This window comes from Struthio camelus, chromosome 17, assembly GCF_040807025.1.
Source record: "Struthio camelus isolate bStrCam1 chromosome 17, bStrCam1.hap1, whole genome shotgun sequence".
NCBI lineage: Eukaryota > Metazoa > Chordata > Aves > Struthioniformes > Struthionidae > Struthio > Struthio camelus.
The window spans coordinates 9,231,325-9,251,587 of record NC_090958.1 but is presented as its reverse complement, the minus strand read 5'-3'; the positions used below and the strand labels follow the sequence as shown (position 1 = coordinate 9,251,587).

Genomic DNA, 20,263 nt, shown 5'->3' with positions numbered 1-20,263 from the left:
AAATCTCTGTTAACAGAGTCTCAGTTTTGAATGTAAAAGTATTGTCCTGTACTGATTATTGTTGCACGTATATATTGTTCTGTAATGTCATAGTGTCTAAGGAAGGGCCAGGTCCCTCTTTACCTGACGCACTGGAAGTGAAGAACAAAGAGATGAGCCTTGTCTGAGCGAGTTTGCATTGTAAAGACCACAAGCTGAGGCTCTTGGGGAGCATATGAAAATGATGTGACAGTGCTGAACAGTGTGGCAGAAAGTGGCATGAGCACACCAAGAATCTTGCTTCTCTTTTGGACATCACACCAAAAGAGGTTTCTATGGCAGTATTGGAAGAAAATAACGAGGTATTTTTGACAGGTGTTGCCATATATATTTCTTAACTTGTGAAGACAACTATGGAACTGTGGGGTTTCCTTTGGTGAAAAGCACAAAGGTCTTGCTTGAAAATATAACAAATGGATGGTGGAGCTTGACAACGTGGGTGGATAGGATCATCTCAACAATGGAAAAAGGAGACAATACTATGGTGGAGGAAGTTTTAAAAAGCCTCATAAAATGAAGCAGCCTTATTTGTTGCATTACATAGTGGCGAGCGTTACAGAATGCAAAGATAAGATGATTGGATCTGAAACAACAAGTGGATGTTTGCAGTAACCTTCTAATGACATGTAAATGGGCCAAGGCTATGCTGTCATTTGCCCTGCTAAGCACAGACAGGCTGGGTTTCTGCTGTCCAATAAGATTTTTAAAAATTATGACCAGTTTCCAGTTGTCACTGTAGAATCTTGAGGTGCTTTCTTCTTCTGTTTCTGAGCCTTAATTAAAACGAGGCTTGAAAAAAGGCCTTTTGAGCCAGCCATATGCTTAACAATCAACTGTTCCCTCTCCTTTGACATCTGAAATCATAGATAGCCTCCTAACATGTTTTTTTTTTTTCTTATTTATTTTCTCTTTAGCCTCCAGTTCCAAGCCTGAACTCAGCTCCAGCTCACAGACTTTGGGAAGTCAGCAGAGCAAGACAGATGGCACCCGTGTAAAAACTCGCATTCTGCCCAACATGCCAAAGCTTTTCATACCTTCATCTGTCACCAAATTTCCACCTGAGATCACTGTCACTCCACCCACTCCCACCCTCCTTTCTCCAAAGGGCAGCATTTCAGAAGAGACCAAGCAAAAATTAAAGGTAATAAAAGGGAAACACTAATTTTTTTTTTTTAGATGATTGTTTTTATCTTAATTCTCCCCTGAATAAAATTCCTATGTGAGAGGAGCAACCATTCCTGTCCCCAGTTTGTAACCAGGGGTTGCAGAAGTAATTGAAGGAGATGCTAGCTGTTATCAGCAGGAGTCAGTTTTTAAGGACTAGTGAAATTTTGGACATGAGTGAAATCACAGCTATCCCAGCCCCTTGTCTCGGAGGGAATTAGAAGGAATTACAAAAACGGGTGAGGGAGTTAGTGTAGCCCTTGCAATTCTTATGTTAGTGGAAGGTACTCAAATTTTAACTGTGGGGAAGCCTATTGGTAAATGCTATGTTGTTTCACATTAGGATGTCATAAATTTATAGAAATAAGAGGACGTAGGAATGTGAAGGACTAGCAGCCAGTTGGTTTTTATCCCTGTGATCATGGGTTTATCCTGTCTATTTAGCAATATATTCTCTCTCTCTCTTTTTGGGATCAGTCTGCTATTTTGTCTGCTCAGTCTGCAGCGAATGTAAAGAAGGAGAGCCTTTGTCAGCCAGCTTTGGAAATCTTAGAGACCTCAAGCCAGGAGTCCTCACTGGAAAGTGATACTGATGAAGATGATGACTACATGGACATATGAATGAATTCTGGCCATCATCAACACCAACCATGTAACCATTCTTCTTGTTGCCGGCATCTCTGGCAGGCGAAACATCTTCGCTGGCATTATTCTCCATTTAATCTACATCATTGTGTTCCTCACTTCCATTACCTTTGTTACCACCACTACTGCTTGTATTGCCTTCAAAATCTTCGCCATTCTCCCCATCATGGTGCTCGACAGAAAGAATGATTGTTTACCAGGCAGTTACTTCATTTGGACCACATTGTCACCTTTAACTTCAGCAAACACGAGAATGTTTTGAGCTGCAACTCGCATCTCTACTGTTCCTGCTTCAAACCAGAGCCTTGGGAGCCAGTCCAGCGGCTCTTTTCTATAGCATTTTTCTACCTTTTAGTTGTCTTTCATTTTCCCCACAGGTTAAATTTTCCTCCCAATAATTTTGCAGCCTAATCTCTGTCTAGCCATACCATGATTAGACCAACAACTCCATTTAAGGTGAATGGAGCAGGAGAAGTTTGCTGAACTAGTCGAATTTTCAGTGGCATCAGGGAAGTCTATGGCTTCAGTTTGGGGCGAGAAGAATGAGCTGAAAGTCTGTTGGCTCCACGGCACAGCTGGATGCCTTGTTAAGAGCTGACTAGGTGGACAGAAGGCAAAGAAGCAGGTTTTCCAGGCAGACAGAGGTTGGCCTCCTGTTTGTGCTCATTTCACTCATATGTATGAGGTCCAGCAAAAATTATCTACCTGAATGTTGGCTTAAAGAACTGATCTTTCCAGAATTGTCTTACAGTCCTTTCTCTTCTAATGCCTTGGACAAGCATTTTGAATTGGGGGCTAGATGATATTTTTATGGCGGTATTGAAAAAAAATTTAAGATTTCAGTACCATTTCAGTAACGTCTGTTTTTTACAGAATGACACGAAAAGGTGTTTTTTTAACTATCTGCAGAGGGACTGCTCACAGTTATTTATATGAGAAAATAATGGTAAAAAAAATCATTTTTTTTTTCTACTGAATGTTAACTTTGTAAAATAATAAATGCAAACCGTGCAAAAAAAATCCATGTCACGCTATATAGATATATATAGATATATATATACACACACAAACATGCGTACACACACACACACACACACACACACACACACACACACACACACACACAAACTTATATATATGATAAAAGAAAATGCATACAGCTTGCCATGTTGGATTTCTTTGTGTTACGGGGGAAGGTGGTTTTCTGTGAAATGCAGAGCTTTGTATAAACTTTTGGTTTTTGTTTTTGTTTTTTCTAATAAAGTCAAAATGTACTTACTGTTGTCTCTGTTGGTTGGAGAGGTCAAGATGCCATGGTTCTGGAGAACATACCACTCCTCCCTTCCTTTTATTTCCTGGGTAAGAGGGTTCTGGAGGAGGGGAAAAAAAACTTCCTTTCCTAAAGACCACCAGAACTCTTGGGATGGCTTTGGTCTTATGTGACCCAGAGCCTGGTCAGCCAGTGCTGCCAAGCATGCGTGCCCCCAGTTCAGTATCCCCATTGAGACCCGAATGGTCCCTGAATAAAAAGAAGCAGCATCAAACTTTGTCTTGCAAGTTCATTCTTGTACTCTGTGTTGTTCATTTTGAACAAAATGTAATTTCTGAGCAGGTGAACACACCCATTGTGGGCGTATTAGCAATTGTTCGTGTAACTTGTTTGCCTACTGCAAGTGATGGATGAGCAGCTTGCAAGTGGCATGTGGAGAAGATCAGGATGAGAGGTAAAAGCAAATGTATATTTTCAATAGTAAAATGTTTTCAATTGGTGTAAGTTATTATAAATACAGTGTGTAGCATATTCTATAGGCATTGCCTGGTAAGAAGCTCAGATAGCTCTGGAAAATAAAAGGAATGATCTGTATTTTTAGAAGATAGCACAGGAAAAACAAAGAGGAAATCGGCTTGTAATGAGAAATGGAACACACAAAGTGAACTGCAGGGCCAAACATTCTTGGAGGATATACTTTTAATTAGTGCTCTTTCTCTTAAGTAGAGTAGACTATATAGGCTTTTTGGCTAATATATATTCTGAAATGTATGGCTGACTTTAAGATCAATTATGAATTCTTGGGCCCACAATCTAGCATAGGGCTGATGTACGCGGACTCAGCATTTGACTTGATTTTTTGGGGACCATTTTTAGTGTAGTCTTCAGGCAAAAACATTTCAAATCTTCAGTAAAGTTAATCTAGGTCTCTCATTTTTCAAAAAAAGACTATTTCTTAATTGAATTTGGTCATTGAAAATGGTTGTTTTCCTTTATTCTTCTTGAGGTTTCCTATAAACTAGGTGTTTTGAATTATTTTTTCCTCCAGTGCTTGCTAAAATGTCTGATCTGGATCTTTCTTTGGCTCCCAGCCTTCCTTTTTTGAGAAGGCTTTGTTTTGTTTTTTATTGCTGAAGGAAAATTACCACAATGATTAAAACTGTTCCTATGAGCAAAGTGAGCTGAACATTGTTGTTCTGCTCTAAACTCATTTAAATCTTCAAACTACAAAACTGTGTAACTTGTTTTATCTGATTTTCAAAAGTCTTAACTGTTTTTCTTACTTTTTATCTGTGATCTTTCATTCCTATTATGCTCTCAGGTGGCTCAAGGACTTTTTTCCTCAAGGTCAAAAGGGTACTGAGACCGATGGGGTTACGTGGGCCGCCGCCTTCGAATCCTGCACTTCTGCTAACGGCCAAATACTGCGCTGCTCAACTGTGGACCATCTTCCATAATGGGTGTTACTGCTGATTTATGCCAAAGGACCCATTTTTCTTCTATATGTATGAAATCCTCTCTCTGTAAGTACAGTTTATGTAGTAGTTCAATTCAGGGAACCGTGTCCTGGGGAGAGGATGCCAAGATCTCTGGCTACGTTTTTGTGTGCTGTTTGTCTGAAGCACCATCCCTAAAGGTTCTTGAAGCGGGAACTTCAAATCCTGTGCAAACAGAAGTATTCACTTAATAGGGTGTCTTCTGAAGCCTGATGATAAAATTTGATGGAATTTTCAAGAAAAAAGTCTTTTGGTAAAACTGAATTAGCTATGATTTTACTTGAAGCGATGTCTTTGAGTTTATCTTAATCATAGTCATAATAGCTTGATCTCAGTATAGGCAAGGTCAAAATGATCAACTCCCCTGTTTCATAGTTGCATATCAAATATAAATAAAGTATTTGGTCTTTAGGGTTTGCTGGGTCACCGTTGCTTCTGAAATCTTTACGTTCCCAGATTTCTTTGTAATATTATGCCAGACAAATAAATGGCAGCTACTGAAGTATACTGCTGCTCTGTATATATTATTTTGTTGGGTTTCTTTTCCCTGTGAAGCTATAGAGAGAGAAGTATCTGGTGCCTAAAGTGAATTTGCATGTACAGACAAAAATGTATTAAAACATAGTATTATATACTATCCTTACTGCTGTAACATCGGAAGAGCTTTAAACATGAAACCTTGTTTGCCAAATAAAAGATCCAACTCAAATGCCGCTCAATCCAACTCAGATTGCCAAATAAAAGATCCAACTCAAATGTCATTTTTCTACAGAATAATCAGAGCTAGAAAACCCAGCAGAAGATTTGAATTTATTGTTTCTATGTAGTTAGAAGCTATTTTGGATATAAACAGATGAGCACAGCAAAGGCAGTTTTCTTGTTAACCTCTTTCTGCATCTCTCCCTTGTACCTTCTGTTGTGTTTGCAATGATTTTGTGTGTCCCCCAATGAAGTGACCAGCTTTTCTCAGGCCAGTCCAGAATTTAAAACTTCGGTTCACCCTGAAGCCCAAGTAGGGGCCGGGAAGGTGTCTATTTCTCCTTTCCTTTTTTGCCCCTTTCGGCCAGTAATTGATTTAAAAAGCAAATCATTTTTGGCTACCTTAATCACTATTCTTAAGGTAGATAGTACTGGGATTTAATTGTGTTGAGTGCAGTTTCTTTTCCTGGCACAAGGATTCTACAATCTCTGTGTAATTGAGGCCATCGAGAGTTCAGATCTCTGAGGCAAGGGCTAGGGTTTTACTAAGAATTTTTCTGTTAGGCACAGCTGTTATTAGTGGCTTCTTCCTGCTGTCTCAGAAATGCTGTTCCTCCAAAACTAATAACTTTTTATTCCACATTACATGTCTTCCTTAATTTTATCAAGTACTAGAGTTTGTCAGTTGTTGTTTCTTGTTTTTTTATGTTTTAATTAGAACAAGATTGCCTCATGAATAATGAAATTAATGTCTCTTCCAGCCAAAATAAACACCATATGGTCAGGGAGAAAAGGGACCAGGAGAAGATGAGTAAAGCATGGCAGCAGAAGCCGATTAGGAGACAAAATAGACTGAATGGAAACGGAGGAGCCAGGTGAGAATAGACTTAAGTTTTGTAAATCACAAAGCTGTAACTCACTATGGTGAGATCATACAGTTAAATTCAACGTTCTGGTTTTGGCAGTGGTGATGATATTTCTAGGAAGCTGAAAAATTCATGATGGACATAGCTGGTGTGTACAGTGTTACAGGGCCTAACTCGTTTCTGTTCTTGGAGGTGCTTGCCGTATTTTTTTTAAGGAACAACGTGGTAAAGTGAATGAGTTGGGATGTTTAGAAGAAAAAGTAGCAAGCATAAGTCTTATGAGCTGTTACTTAGAGCTGGGATATAGGAGCTTTGTTCTTGCAGCTGAAGGTGATGGCAAGAAGTTCAGGGTAGATGTTGAGTGCTAATTGCCATGTTTCCCTTTCTTTTGACTGATTACTAGGAATCCACTAGCGCTAAGCTTCAAGGTATGCATCAGTATTTTAGGAGTAATCTGGGGGTATATTCTCTAGAAAATACTGAAGTTATGTTTTTTCAGCTCCTGCTTGCTTTTCCTGTTCCTTTATATTGTTCTCTCTGTCATTATCCATGCTGCTTTTACTTACTCGGCTCTGTAACTCTTCCACCAACCTATTTTCTGCAGCTGAGGTTCCCACTCTGCCTTCATCTGGCTGTTTCATTGGTATACTTAGATACTGTCCCAACCTAGGTGGTGTTCCAGTTTAGGCAAGAGAGTTTTAAAAGCTTAATGAGCAGCTTCTTAGGAAACCTAATAGGCTTCATTTTCTCAAGTCTTACAAAAAAAGCAGGCAGATAACTTAAATCTGTTAGGACTAAAACCAGAAGTTTTAAGCCTGATGACATTAAGGATGTTGGTAACAAGTGGATCGTGGTGGTCATCTTAGTGCAGTTTTTATCCCTTCAAAATGTCCTGCACTGCATTCACATATGCACAAGCCTCCAGCACACAGTAAGCTGATGTTCATCACTAAGTCCTCGTGCACCTGGGCAGTTGTGCATGAGCGCCAGAACCACGACCCAGCACACCATAGATATCCCATTTCGTTTTTCTCTTGCGCAAACTTGTACACAGCCTTTTTACCTTAATCCCTTTTCTTCTGCTGTCCTGTAGTAACATTGTGACCAGCACTGTCAGAGTCTGGTCAGCCGTGTTTTCTGAAATCATTGCTATCCGCGACAGAAATAGCATCCAAAGGGAAGGGAAGTTCCTCCAAGTGAAGCAGCAACTTGACTGGCGCAGCGCAACCAGCCCCACTTAAAGCTGTGACAGTAATGCACTTGTGCGTGGTGGTTTCAGTACAAGCACCCAAAATTAGACCTGTGTATTGCCATTTTTGAGCATCTAGCTTTGCTTTGGCATAATTTTTTTTATCCTATTTGATTTCTCTACCCCCTATTCGGATGGTAGAGTATGCAGGTTTCAAGGTTACTGATCGGTTTGCAGCAGTGAACCATGACAGTATATCTTGAGGTACAGCTGTTGGGTGTCTCAATGATATTAAATATGCTACTGATGTGAGCTAGATCTTTTGTGTCATACATTGAAAATGGATCCCTATGATGGCTACTTATTCCTCAAAATAAATGTTTTGTTTCATTTTTATATGCATCCCTTTTTCTTTACGGGAGGTTTAGTAAAACAGTACCACATTTCAAGTGGCCATCTTGGTTTGGTTAATAGTATCATACTTTTAGTTTGGTTTGTTGTTTTGAGACAGCTTGTCGGAAGCAGGAGAGCTGAATGTGGGCCTACCCACTTCATGCTTTGTAAGCCTCAGTGTTGCACCTATGACTGTTCAGTAGGTGGTGATGAAATCCATCCCAGCCTGCTTTATCTGCTATTAACCAGGCATCCTAGGGAGTTGAAAAAGCAAAGATTTAGTAGTGAGCATCTGACCTTCAGCTGATCTTCAGCAACTGGATTTATGTTTGTGCAAAGGAAGACCAGCTTCAGAAACAGACATTAAGGCTTTAATTACCCTCAGCTTTGTGATTTATGTATTTGGCGTTAAGTAATCGTGAACAAGAAACAGCAAGTAAAATCCAATGGGCAGGTGGAATTTCTTTTCAGCTCTGCCGGCAGGACACACTGCAGTCCAGTATAACGGCCGTGTCAGCTGGCTGCAATGCTGCAGCCAGTGCAGAAATGAAGCTTGTGAGATGCTGCAGTGCACAACCTTTGCAGCTGAACAACGATATGGGTCAGATGCTGAAGAAATATATTCTTAGCTTTGCTCAGACTCCATGGGGGTGTTCAGGAGGAGGTACGCAGGCTGTACCAGCTCAAGTCGTGCCCTTGTGAGAACTTCCCCGTCAGACTCTCAACTGTTGGTGCAGGGCACAACAAAACAGTGTTACAGACAACAGCAGATGGGCATCTGAGGTTTCTTGGCTTCTGGAGGGTGACTTTTACTCATCTTCACGTGAATGGCTCTTTCAAATGGATACTTAGGTGTTAGAGACTCCAGGCAAATCCCACCAGAGATTTAAAGACGTGTCTCTCCTTGGATAGACATTTCTGTACCTGCTGCTGGTTATCTCATATGTGCATGAGGATGTCATCCCAGCCAAAAGTGCTCGGGAGCCAGCTCCAGGACTGATACTGCACAATCCTCGAAGCTGTCCTAGAGCAGCAACGTGTTACCACTGGCCTGTGCCCAGCTTTGTTCCAAGTTACACGATATGGGCATCTTGCTGCCCATAGATTTCTTTTGGCCGTAGCTGACCCTTAAAAAGAGTTCAGGTCTTAGCGATGTATATGTATATGGAACATACACGATTGTTTTATTTTTTTTCCACGTTACCTACAAGCTGTCCATGATAAGCACGTGAGCTGTTTGCCATGTCTGAAAGGAGCTTAATGTCTGCAGAGGCACAGGTGCAACCTCGTAGCACTGCGCTATAGATGTCAAGGGGCGTGCCTATATATTAGCTCCAAAATATTTTCTATCCAATCGATAGATTTACCCAAAATAAAATGTCATGCATGAGTAAGAACAAGGCATGTGGCACACCCGGCCGGAGTGCAATCTCAAGCGCGCGAGTGCGTGTCGAGGCAGCCATGCCCAAAGGCTGCTCCGCTTGTTTGCAGTTACTCTGCCTGCTTCGGCAACGCTAGAGGGGGCCCTGTGACCGAATAAAAGGCGAAAGTAAAATGGGTGACCAGGATCTTCATTTAAACTTCTCAAAGAGTAAATTGCATTGCTATCTTGGAGCTCACTTATTCCTAAGGCCCTTCAACGGTCTTACTGGCCCACAGGTCCTTTCTATACATTTATTCTCTAATCCAAAGCTAAGAGAATGAGTAGAGCCCCCATGAATCCCTTTATAGGAGTCTGTCCAGGGTTCCTATTTAAAAAAACGCCAACACCACCACCGAACCTCACTCCGTTACTATTAACGTTGCAACTTAGTATGAGAGCAGAATCGCTCTGTGCTTGCTGTTCGCATGCAACGTGTTTTGGCTTTTGCCTCGTAACTATGTTTTTCCTTACCAGTAATTGCCTTGTCTTTTCCCTATAAAAAGCCTCCTGGGTGTTTTTCATTTTCTTATTAGGCAGCATATTATAATGGGAGAGGGAAAGGCAGTATATTTTCCCTGTTAGTCTGGTGCTTTTAGCTTCATTAGTGTAAATCCTGATTAATTCCATGTATTTCCTTGCAGTGGCTTGGGATTTGTAGCAGTGTAGCTGAGTCCAAGAGTGAGAGATAAATGTAGAACTCATCTGTAAAGTGTTTTGAGATAGTTTGTTTAAAGCAAATTTTATTAAGGGACAAAAAGTGTATATGAAAGTAAGGAGAGAGAAATATGTGTCTTTCAAGCTTGAAAAAAATCTTGTATAACAATCTGTTATATAAAGCAGTAACTGAGTAGGCAGCCGGGAGCTAAGATCAAGTACTATAGTCATCTTGCAGAAATGCACATGAAATAGGATCATGAGATATAGCTGAGGCCTTGAACTGACTGCAGAATCAGAAAAACAAAGTCTCTTTTACCAAAGGGAAAAGGAAAATCACACTTAGCCTGCATTTAGGATTTATCTGTGCACTTAAATGAGTGTGTTTGCAGCTTAGTACAAAAGCATTCAGTTATACAATCCCAGTGGGAGGAACACTTCACAATGTCCCCCTAAGTAACATTGCCTTATTAAAGGAAATTGCTTATCTAAAATCAAGTCAACTTATATGGGTAAAGTTATTTTTTGCTGTCAGACTAAACACCAAAATCCCCCTCTCAATTTTTATTCCTCAGTCTATTTTTTCTCTTCCTTTTTCTTTTCCCCAAAGACCCTGCAAACAGTGAATTCCAGTATAAATGGAATATAAACAAAGTTCATATATGGTATAAGCTTGTGATAACCATGTTGGAATGGTATTCATTCGATTTTAGATAGCATATTATTCTTCTGGATATAGTAGAAGGTAAAAAAACAGGCCAGGATTTTCACATGTAGCAGTATTTTAGACATAGTGCTTCTTCCGTAAATGCTTAGTTGTTGTTATTATTTGTGTATAACCACAATTAGCTTAAGAAGCTGTCTATGTACTCAGATTCCTTTCTTTTTTGTTCTTAGAGATTTTGGCCAGATATGAAGGCCTGTTCACAAGAAATAATTTGCAACTGAGTTTTATTTGCGAATGTACTTTGTATCAACTATCACTAAAGAATGTTATATGAGCAGAAAAGTTTCATACTTCAGAAGTGTTTTTTTGATTCCTTGTAATGTTATTCATGCTAGAGATTTAAATTCCTTAAGTTTTACATCCAAGCATATTAACAGAATCAAATTTTCTCTTCTGAGTGTGTGGGTATGTATAAGATGCATCTCCTTCAATGCGATTGCAATGATCATTTTATTTTCCCCTTATGAGATAGCGCTGGATAAGTTCTCAAAGAACAGCTTGACTTGGTTATTGAGCTAACGTGTAAAAACACTCTGCTATATGAATGTCGAGGCGTAATAGTTTGAATAGGGAAGTTTGTCACTTAGGAATGTCTAGACTGTACATGAGATACATATTAAGTTAGAGTGAGTTAAAGAAAAAAATCAAGGTTTAGCAATTCCTTGTGGAAGTTATAGAGCTTGCAGCATCCATTTGCAATGCTACGCCCTCGAGTAATCAGCGCAAGTTCAAACAAATAGTAGTGCCGGTACGACTTTGCCAATAGACGGCACGGCTGGAAATGCTTCCTCTACTTCACGAGTAAATGAGCTTGCCTGGGAGCGTAACAAAGATCCTGACGTGTCGTCTCACAGTGAGTAGAAATGGTACGAGATGATTTTTCAGTTTGGCTTTCATAAACGAAGCGACTGCTTGGAATTGCACATCTTAAAGTATTGCTGCAAAAAGAGGAGTTTCTTGTTGGTAACGTGGGTGCCATTAATGCCCTTGCTCTGCTAGCATAAAGAAGCCCTTAAATTCTACCAGTGCAGTTATAGCTAACCCTTGGCGTCTAACTAGTGCTGCAGGACAGTTGATGTTTTAGTTGTGAGAAGACAGACACTTGGGTCTTTCTACAGACCAGCCGAGCGCGTTTATTAGCGCGCTCTTGGGTGCGCCGTGCTTCTGCTGAATCCGACCGTCGCTGAAGTCAACCTTCCCGGTGACCTGGGCCGCGACTCTCTGCCTGTGGCAAGGTTTGCCAGGCCTGTATATTTCTTGTTTGCATGTTATTAATACACTGGGTTTTCTCCATTTAGGCAGAAAAATGGGAAAGCAGTGCAGTATTGCTAGAAAGACCGCTGCCTCAGAGTCATTTTAATCTCTTGATGTCTTCCCCTGCCTCCCCCTGGCTGCAAATATGTCCCCATTCAGCTGGGATGACAGGTGCTTAGCCCTGTCTGAGCACTGCCGCTCTCCCGGCAGGACGCAGAGCGGCTCCCAGGGGCTCAGCGCCTCGGACATGTGTATTGGCAGCTGTTAAGAGGCAGACACAAGCTCCTTTAACAACTGCACATAATTCAGATGACTGCTCCGGAGATGTTGCTGTCTAAATTAATGAATTCACTTTTCGGCAATTGCTAATTGAACTAAAATATAAGAGGGAGTAAATAGTATGTGATTATATGTGCTCTTACCGCATATGTACTTTTTAATGAGCAGGACTTCCTGCAATTTCAATACAACTTGAAAAGATTTCTGTTAGTATTATAACGCACAGTTTGTGAGTATGGTCACACTCGAGTAATGGCAACTCAGACATAAAGACAGCACAGTGCAGCAACTGTCACGTTAGCTGGTACTGTGAAGACAAATGGGAAAGTAGCTGTAAAGAATGCAAAAATTTGGAAGCATTATTTCCAAATGCAAAGATTCTGCTTGGAAAGAGGGAGAGAGGACAATATTTCTTCCAAAGTATTTCTTCTGATTCAACAAAGTACTTAAATATATGACTGCTGTTGATTTCAATGAAGATGGCAAAAAGCTTCATCAGCCAAAGGCCATTGTGTACAATTTGTTTCGTGTCCTAAAGCACAATAAAGATATTTCTACAACTAAAAATTAATCCCATTGAAAACAGATGCTTTAGAATAAATAGACGTGCTTCCTTAGTAGCTGCAGCCTCAAAATTTCTCAGTTAACCACTGAAAACTGAAAAAGGCCAAGCAAAAGTTGAAATATCTTTGCTGATAAGTACTGAGCCCAAATGGAATTTGTGGGAAACTGAGCGACTACAAAGAACATGCACAGGTCTGGTAGGGTGTATTTAAAAAAAAAAAAAGACAAAGTAATGTGAGGTTTTGATAACAAAGCAATCAGAGTAAACAGAAACAAAATATGCTTTTAGAATCGTTGCAAATTAATTTGAGACCAATACTAAGAAATACCCCTAAGTAATTCTGGAATTATGATGGATATGGTATAGGGATGAACTTTGGGAAGCAGTTGAATTCATCTACATGAGCTCCAGGAAGGGAAACCATTATAAAATGAAGTTCCATTTAGCAGCACTCATCTTCATGTCATTCCTAGAGCAGGGTATTTATTAGAAATATCATTTTATTTAACAAATTTTCTCCCCATCCTCATTGGTTGATTTTTGTTCCAGCAAGGAAAACCTGGTGGCTTTCAGTACAGCAGCAGTAGAATTGGAGATGCTAGTGGAAGATGATGGGCTAGAAACTGTTACATTCTTGCCGTGTTCTGTAGGTGGGCTTTCTCAATATTGACCTTCCTCATCTATTTCATACTGAACTCCATTGATTTATTGGTTAAATTATAAGGGTCAAAAGAAGTGGATCGTGCTTTGGAGCTTTTCCACTAGCTGGTACGTTTTTCAATAAACTGTTTATAATCCCTTTTCCACCTCTGTAAAATAGAAACTACTTGTCCAAAAAACCACATTGTCATGGAATTTGAAACTAGAACATTTTTATGCATCTGAAACAGTTCACCAGTTTATTTGCTGGCCAAGTTTAGATAAAACTATGGCTTTTCTTTCATTCTGAATGAATGGATGTTAATATCTGCTAGGAGCTGGTCCCACGATGGAACTAAACAAGAGGAATGCAGAAAAGCCACTTGAATTTCCTCACAGTGGTGACACAGAACTTTTCTTGAGTAAAATTCTGGAGAAGACTAATAAGTGTCCACTCAGGTAAGCGTGGGACATGATCAGTTCTTTGGAGAGCTCCTAGCTTTGATTGCTCAGATTTTGGAAAGATTCAGTGTGGAAATAACAAGTCTCTTTTCTAATCAAGACTTACTTGGATTTTTCTTTTTTTTCCTTTTCCCTATTTGAAATTCCCTGTGTCTTTTAACTGTTTAACAGTATGTTACTAACTATCCATTATGTCCTGCTTTATTCTGTTTTAGATGAAAGAGCCATCTTAAAAAAAAAAAAAAAAGAAAAAAAGAAAAAAAAGAATTCTCCAAACCCCCATGACTGAATTTGAGAGATAACGTCAATGGAATTAACACGTTGTCATTGTTGAATGGTCTCCTGTGGTTATATAAACATCAAGGTAACGCATTTCCAAAGCGGACATTACTCCTGTGATACTGCTCTGTTATGAGAGTATTTCCTTACTGCCTAAATATAGATGTAGGTTTAATATTTTGTGTGGCGGAGGATGATGTGAAGAGAGAATGCTGATTTTGCTGCTTTTATTTACTACTTGATAAATTTTGCTTTATTTGCTGAAGAAAATCTGTTACTTTGTTTGGCTAGACGTGGAATGGGTTTAGCCATGAAAACACAAGTATGTGGAGGTTTCTTTAAGCTGAACGCTCTCTTAAGGGACTAATTCCATTTCCGAAGTAGCTTTCAGAAAAAGCTGGAGCAGAACTGCCTTCAAGAAAACTGAGATTCTTTAGCCTGGGGAGATTTGGCTAGAGAACAATCATCTGCTGCACTGGTTGCATCCGTTAGCAAAATTTTCATGTCTGTGAACAGAAATAGACTTAAATACCTTTGATATTTTGCTAAGTAAAACCTTAGCAAGATGCAAGTTTCAGTTTCAGCTTAGGTCAAGGATGACAAACAACTGGCAAGGCCAAGCTAGGCAGATAACTTTTTAAGTGTGATAATCTCGCTGTAGACTCATAGCCGCTGTCTCACCTAATGCAAGAGAGAAATAACTAATGTGCAGGTGTTGCACAGGAACGGTTTGTAGTTCCTTGTGCCACAAAATTATTGGCAGAGGCTGCACTGCAAAAGCCGTAGCTGGTCAGTTAGAACATATACATAGAAGTAATGATTTTCCTTATTATTGCCAATTTCCTAATCAATATTTGACTGGAAAAAAAATCTGTATTTCTGCAAGTAATTTTCATTTGTCTTCAGGTAAGAAAAAATTCAGGCAGAAAGTGCTAAACCAGACTCTTTTATCTAACAAGTTCCCTTCTTAAATATCCTTTGTTATGTGAGTTTTGCTCCTGTGTGGTCTTCTTTAAGAAGCGAGTAACCAGGTTTGCTCGTTTCAGCCTGGTCAGTGCCCGTACCGCAGGTACTGACCAATTGGGAGTCAGTCTCGAGGCTGACCCCACTTACCAGGTGGACGAGGACACATCCCTCTCCAGGACCCATACAAATCACAGGAGCCTCATGAAGAAGCACCCACTGCCTCTACTGGTGCTAGAGCGGCTCTGGACTAAAGGACTTCTGTTTGCAAAGCTGAATTTGGCACTTTTGTGGACATTGAGACTGAAACATAAGAGACGGATGTGTTGTCCATCTCAGTTGTTTGTCACCAGACCAACCTTGGGTTGTATTCCTTAAAGGAGAAGACTTTTTGGCACAGGGCATGTTCTGTGTCTGACTTTTAATTTCTCTTGGCTAACAAGGGATGGCAAAGAAAGTTGTGATGGAAGCAGGGAGGAGCTGCTCTTGGCAGGAGCTTGCCAAGACATAAAAAATGACTTAGTGAATCATGAACATTGTGCCTGAGTTAAATATGCCAAGTGGATATGGTTTGTGTAAACTGAAGTCCTTTTACTCCCTTGAGGGCTATTTGAAGCACTCTAAAAGCAGAGAGGAGAGCAACTAATAAACCTGGTGCTTCAGAATTGCAATGAAACAGCTTCAGTCATCCCTGGATCAATCTTTTGTCAGCCTTAACGGAATGGCTGATGGCTTTAGTATCTCCACTGTCACTAAAAGGCACTTCTTGGGGTATGAAACCCAGCGGCTCAATAGCACGTCACCTTCCCCCATCACTCTGGCCTAGACCTAGGAATGGAACAGGAGTGCTCTGCCATGCTCAGCAACATTTTGACTGCAGTCACACCTCCCGTGTGAGTAAATCGCTGGTCTTTTGTGAATTACGGTGTGTGGAAAAGCAGGATTTTCTTTTTTCCTCAGGTGGGTACAAAAGCTGATGGCAGGACCCCTGAGCCCAGGAGGAGGATACCAACAGCAGAAGCATGCACTGTCTTTGACATTATTTTTCCCCTCTGCTTCTTGCCATTCATTTTCCCCCTTGTTTCTCTCTACCTTCATTTTTCCACACCTTTTTCCACCCGCTTACCCACTTCTCTTTTTTTGGCACACGTGCAGGATCTCCTGAACAAATAAAAGACAACCCTTTTGAAGATCAGGAGTTGTAGAGCCCTTCTGCATCTCTTCTTTAGGGTCTGGAGGATGCGTCAAGCTTCAGGAAACCCGTACACAGATGGCTCACAGCAGCAGTGCCAGTGCAGGCACCAGCTTTGACTAACAGCAAAGGACACCAGTGCTCACGCCAGGTCAGAGAAAGTGGTCCAGCATCTGAGTCATCTAATATGCTCGTGATTTTGTCATCTCACATTGTAGTAAAGTAGTTTTATATATACTGTGAGACCTAAACATCAAGCGGACAAAATCCTGTGAGGAAAATTCAGCATGATTGCCATGGTTTGTCTTGTTAATTCGCACTAGAAGGTCTTTATAGTCAGGATTCTGGACAAAAGGCAGGCCTAGCCACAGCTCAGTGTTGCTGAGGTTCAAATCTGAGCATGTAAAATTCTCTTTCTGCATTTCACTTTACTTACACTATCACTCCCCTTCTGGATGACCGGTATTTCATCTTTGGAGCCCTCGTAAAAATCTTAAGCAACTTTGAAATGTATCACAGGTGGTTGTAAGCAAATTATCTCAGAGGAGAGGGCAGAACTGTTGTCCCAAATGAGAACGGAGGGAGCAGGTCAAGAGGAAGGCTCTGTGCGTTGTGGTAGCTGTCTGGCACGTTCTCTTGGCAGTGGCATTGTTTTGTTTCTACTGCAGGCCGTTCTTAGGGGCCTGTTTTAAGACATTTGCTTTTCTCCGTTCCCCTGCAAGAGCATGGCCCTCTTCCCAAGTGAAACAGGTGCCAAGGTCCCTCGTTTTGAGATGATACCTTTTCAGAATCTGCAGCTCTCTTCTCTCCACAGTGAAGTCCTCTTTCCATCTACAGGTGGCTACTGCATCAGATCTGTCTCTCTCTGGAGAAGAAGGGACTCTGGGAAGAATGCTGTGCGCTTGGCACTGAACTGATCATCACCAAAGCTGGCAGGTAAGAGCACACATGTACCAAAGGGCACAGCTGCTGCATGTCTTTTTCCACACTAACTCCATGTTCATCTCGCTTTGGTCACGTCCCTCTGGGCTCTATCCACTGTGCCATTCTGCAGTTGTTGTCTGTGTCTAGCCTTATTAGCTGAACACGGGTAGTCTTCTTAAATACTCTGTTTATGCCTCCTGTGCCTGCCAGACAGTATGGGGGCAGTAGGACCAGGTAGTTGGGTCTTCTATACCTCTACTGAGTTCTGAGTGTGCAGTTTTCATAGCCAAAATGTGCATCTTGGGAGTCCGATGGCTTGGGGCAACAGTTCTGCCAGGTGAGCTACAAGAAATACCGAGGAACTCAATAAAAGTAGCTGTCCCCAGCCATGGAGCCGTGTCAAAAACTGTAAGTGTGATTCACTGGGGGAGCTTGATTACTATATGATCTTAAATCTTCTTGACTATTACGACTATTTTTGTCTTCAGCAATAAAATCTGATGGAGATTTTTCAAAGAGGAGCTAGGAATCGCTCCCCTTAAATCATCTTACAGGCATACTCCTGTGAAGTATTCCAGATCCCCTTTTGGGACAAGCTGGAAGTTCAAGATTCAGTTCACCCTACATAATAAATTCTGCCTTTTGTTATGCACGTGCCCCTTCACTGACTTGTCAATGCCAGTGGTAAACAACCCCAGAAGGCTTGCAAAAGAATTATTAAGGCATAATTTAGCTTTGACTATTTATTGGTGTAAGATAGCTGACACCTAGAGCTCTTTGGGTGATGATCACTCTTTTCAGTGGATACTCTTAAGATTCAGCTGGAGCACTAGGTAAGTTCTAATTTCAGCCTTGAGGTGAAGGCACTCTGTCCTGCTCCCTCCTTCCATACAGACGTATGCTGCAAACGACTGGGTTCAGGCCTGGACCCTCACTCTGTCTACCTGGTGCTGATGGACCTGGTTCGTTTGGGCAATACCCATTACACGTGGCACTGTGACCAGTGAGAAGCTGTTGAGAAAGATGATTCCCATTTCCCCGTGCACTTCTATCTCCATCCAGATTCTCTAGCTCCTGGGAGCCGCTGGAAGAAAGAATCAATCTCCTTCCAGAGAATAAAGATCTCCAGTAAAGCTCTGGAGCAGTGTGATCCTGTAAGAGAAGCCTGGATATTTCACTCTGCTTGAATCTGTATCAAAAGCGTGGTGCTGTAAACCACAGTCTGTAAGTAACCCTGGTGACATTCCACTGGGAAATATGATATGCTGATGTACTGTTTGCATGCCAGGAGAACATGCCCCCAGAACTCATTTAATATTAATGGCAATTGTATGCTCTCAGAGAATCATAAGAGATTAACAAGTATCTGAGAGCCTTCTCTGCTGCTCTTGTCAAGGCAGGATTGTTCCCTGCAATATCACAGGTTTGTGTAAAAATCATTTAAAAGTCTAATGCAGTAAGACCTTTGTCTGTTACTCTGTGAATGTGCCCTTGCACAGCTCACTGCTGATACGTTTTTTTTCCCCCGCCCCCGGATACTCAAATTGCTTCTCTCTCATTTTCATCTCTAATATTGATGATGATAATACCCCTCTGTAGCATATTAACTCGTCTGTCATCTGTATGTTTACCCCCTGCAGACATGTGCAGACTTAGTATGCTCATTTCTCCCTGATGCACAGAGCTGTCAGTCAACTAAGCTCATTTTTTCTGATATTTGGTCCATCCAGACTCCCTTCAGTTCAGGTGTAGCTTTGATAGTTAGGATTAAATCTAGTTCTACCCGCTTGTTTCAGAGCGAACTAGCAGAAAAAAAGCCCTGCCACTTCCCTGCTCAACTATATGCTCTTTTCACATGTGCATCCTGTAGTTCTATTTGGCTTCTTTTGTTTCTCTATTGGAAACAAAAGCATCAAACTTACTGCTGGAAACCATAGGAACTATCTCTGTATTGTAGCCTCCTCAATATTACCGCTTGTTTTATACATGGGGGCTGCTGAGCATTGGGGTGTTCAGAAGGAAAGCTTAAGTGATATTAAGCAACTCTTAGGGGAAAATTGAGGGAGAGAGAAAGAAAACAGCACAAGTTAGCAGTGCCTCCCCGAACAGCTCTTTGTCCGTATGGTGAGCAGGGAAGAGGAGAAGGGGAGTAATTCCATCCTGGAGAGGAAATGCTAAGAGAGAGAGGTCAGAAAGAAATAAGGGAAGATGGGACCACAGATGGGCTTAGATTTCAGATTTTTGCTTCCAGATTTCTGATTGTCTAAGCTAGTGCTTCCAAGATGCTATCAGTAACCTGTCCGTTCTGTCCTCTAGAGCGCAAGGGCTCTTTAAATCTGGTAGGCTCCCTCTGGCCCATGAGCAGCTATTTAAAAATGAAGCAGAATACAAGCAACTCTTCCAAACAAACAGCTCACTGTGGGGAAGTAAGCAGTTTTGATGACCTTTTCCAGTCCTCCTGATTGCTTATGTTCTCTTTGGCTTCAGGTTATTTTGCACTTGATGCACGAAGACCTGTCCTGGCTCTGTGTGGTGCTGACCAGGAGGTTGCCTGTGCTTTGCCTGGAACGCGGTAGCTTCCTTTGTGTTCTCAGAAGTGACTTTTATGTCTGTGATCGATGATCAGAATCCCAAGGTGACCTTTTTCCTCTCCTCCTTTCCACTCCATCCATCTTTGACTTTGCGTGAGACAAAGGAACGTCTCTTAATGCAAAATGTGCTTGAGCAGGAGGAGAGAAATGGGCAGAAGTTTGGACTCTATTGCAAAGTTTGCTTGTGCTTATTAACATAATTAATCATTTTTACTACTTTAAGCTTATTAAACCCCCCAAATCCAGCCATGAAATTCTGCCACAGGTTTGTCTGCTGGAAGACCTTGAAACCTCAGACCATTGCAGTATATGACTTCAGCAGCCAAAGCTGTATGGAGGGAAGCACTAGAGCATCCAGTCTGGCCTTCTGCTTATCACAGGCCACTAAATCCCCTCCAGATATGCAGATAGGGAGCCGCGGCTTCCAGTAGTTTGAGTTGCAGTAAGGCAGTGAAATCCCCACGAGATTAAACGTGTGCGTTACTAGCAAAGCTCAGGAGAGCGCGAGGTGTCGGTAATGCTCGTGGCATGGACTTGATTTAGGTGAGGT

General features: G+C 41.3%; 2 protein-coding genes across 5 annotated transcripts in view; both read left to right on the top strand.

Moving 5' to 3' along the window:
• Window positions 1-3,127, top strand: part of CABIN1 (calcineurin binding protein 1) — a 128,119-nt gene extending 124,992 nt beyond the window's left edge. For all 4 annotated transcript variants that reach the window (XM_068910841.1, XM_068910842.1, XM_068910839.1 and 1 more), the window contains 2 exons: window positions 954-1,180; window positions 1,681-3,127. In XM_068910841.1, the coding sequence (XP_068766942.1) occupies window positions 954-1,180; window positions 1,681-1,824 (371 nt within the window). In that variant the 3' untranslated portion in view covers window positions 1,825-3,127. The remainder of the gene's footprint in view (window positions 1-953; window positions 1,181-1,680) is intronic.
• Window positions 3,128-4,624: 1,497 nt separating this feature from the next.
• The window catches only part of LOC104152171 (T-box-containing protein TBX6L), a 37,157-nt gene continuing 21,518 nt past the window's right edge, over window positions 4,625-20,263 (top strand). The window contains exons 1-7 of the mRNA XM_068910843.1: window positions 4,625-4,641; window positions 6,075-6,188; window positions 13,980-14,128; window positions 16,162-16,349; window positions 17,036-17,134; window positions 18,185-18,346; window positions 19,610-19,757. The gene's annotated coding sequence lies outside the window, so the exon portion shown is untranslated. The remainder of the gene's footprint in view (window positions 4,642-6,074; window positions 6,189-13,979; window positions 14,129-16,161; window positions 16,350-17,035; window positions 17,135-18,184; window positions 18,347-19,609; window positions 19,758-20,263) is intronic.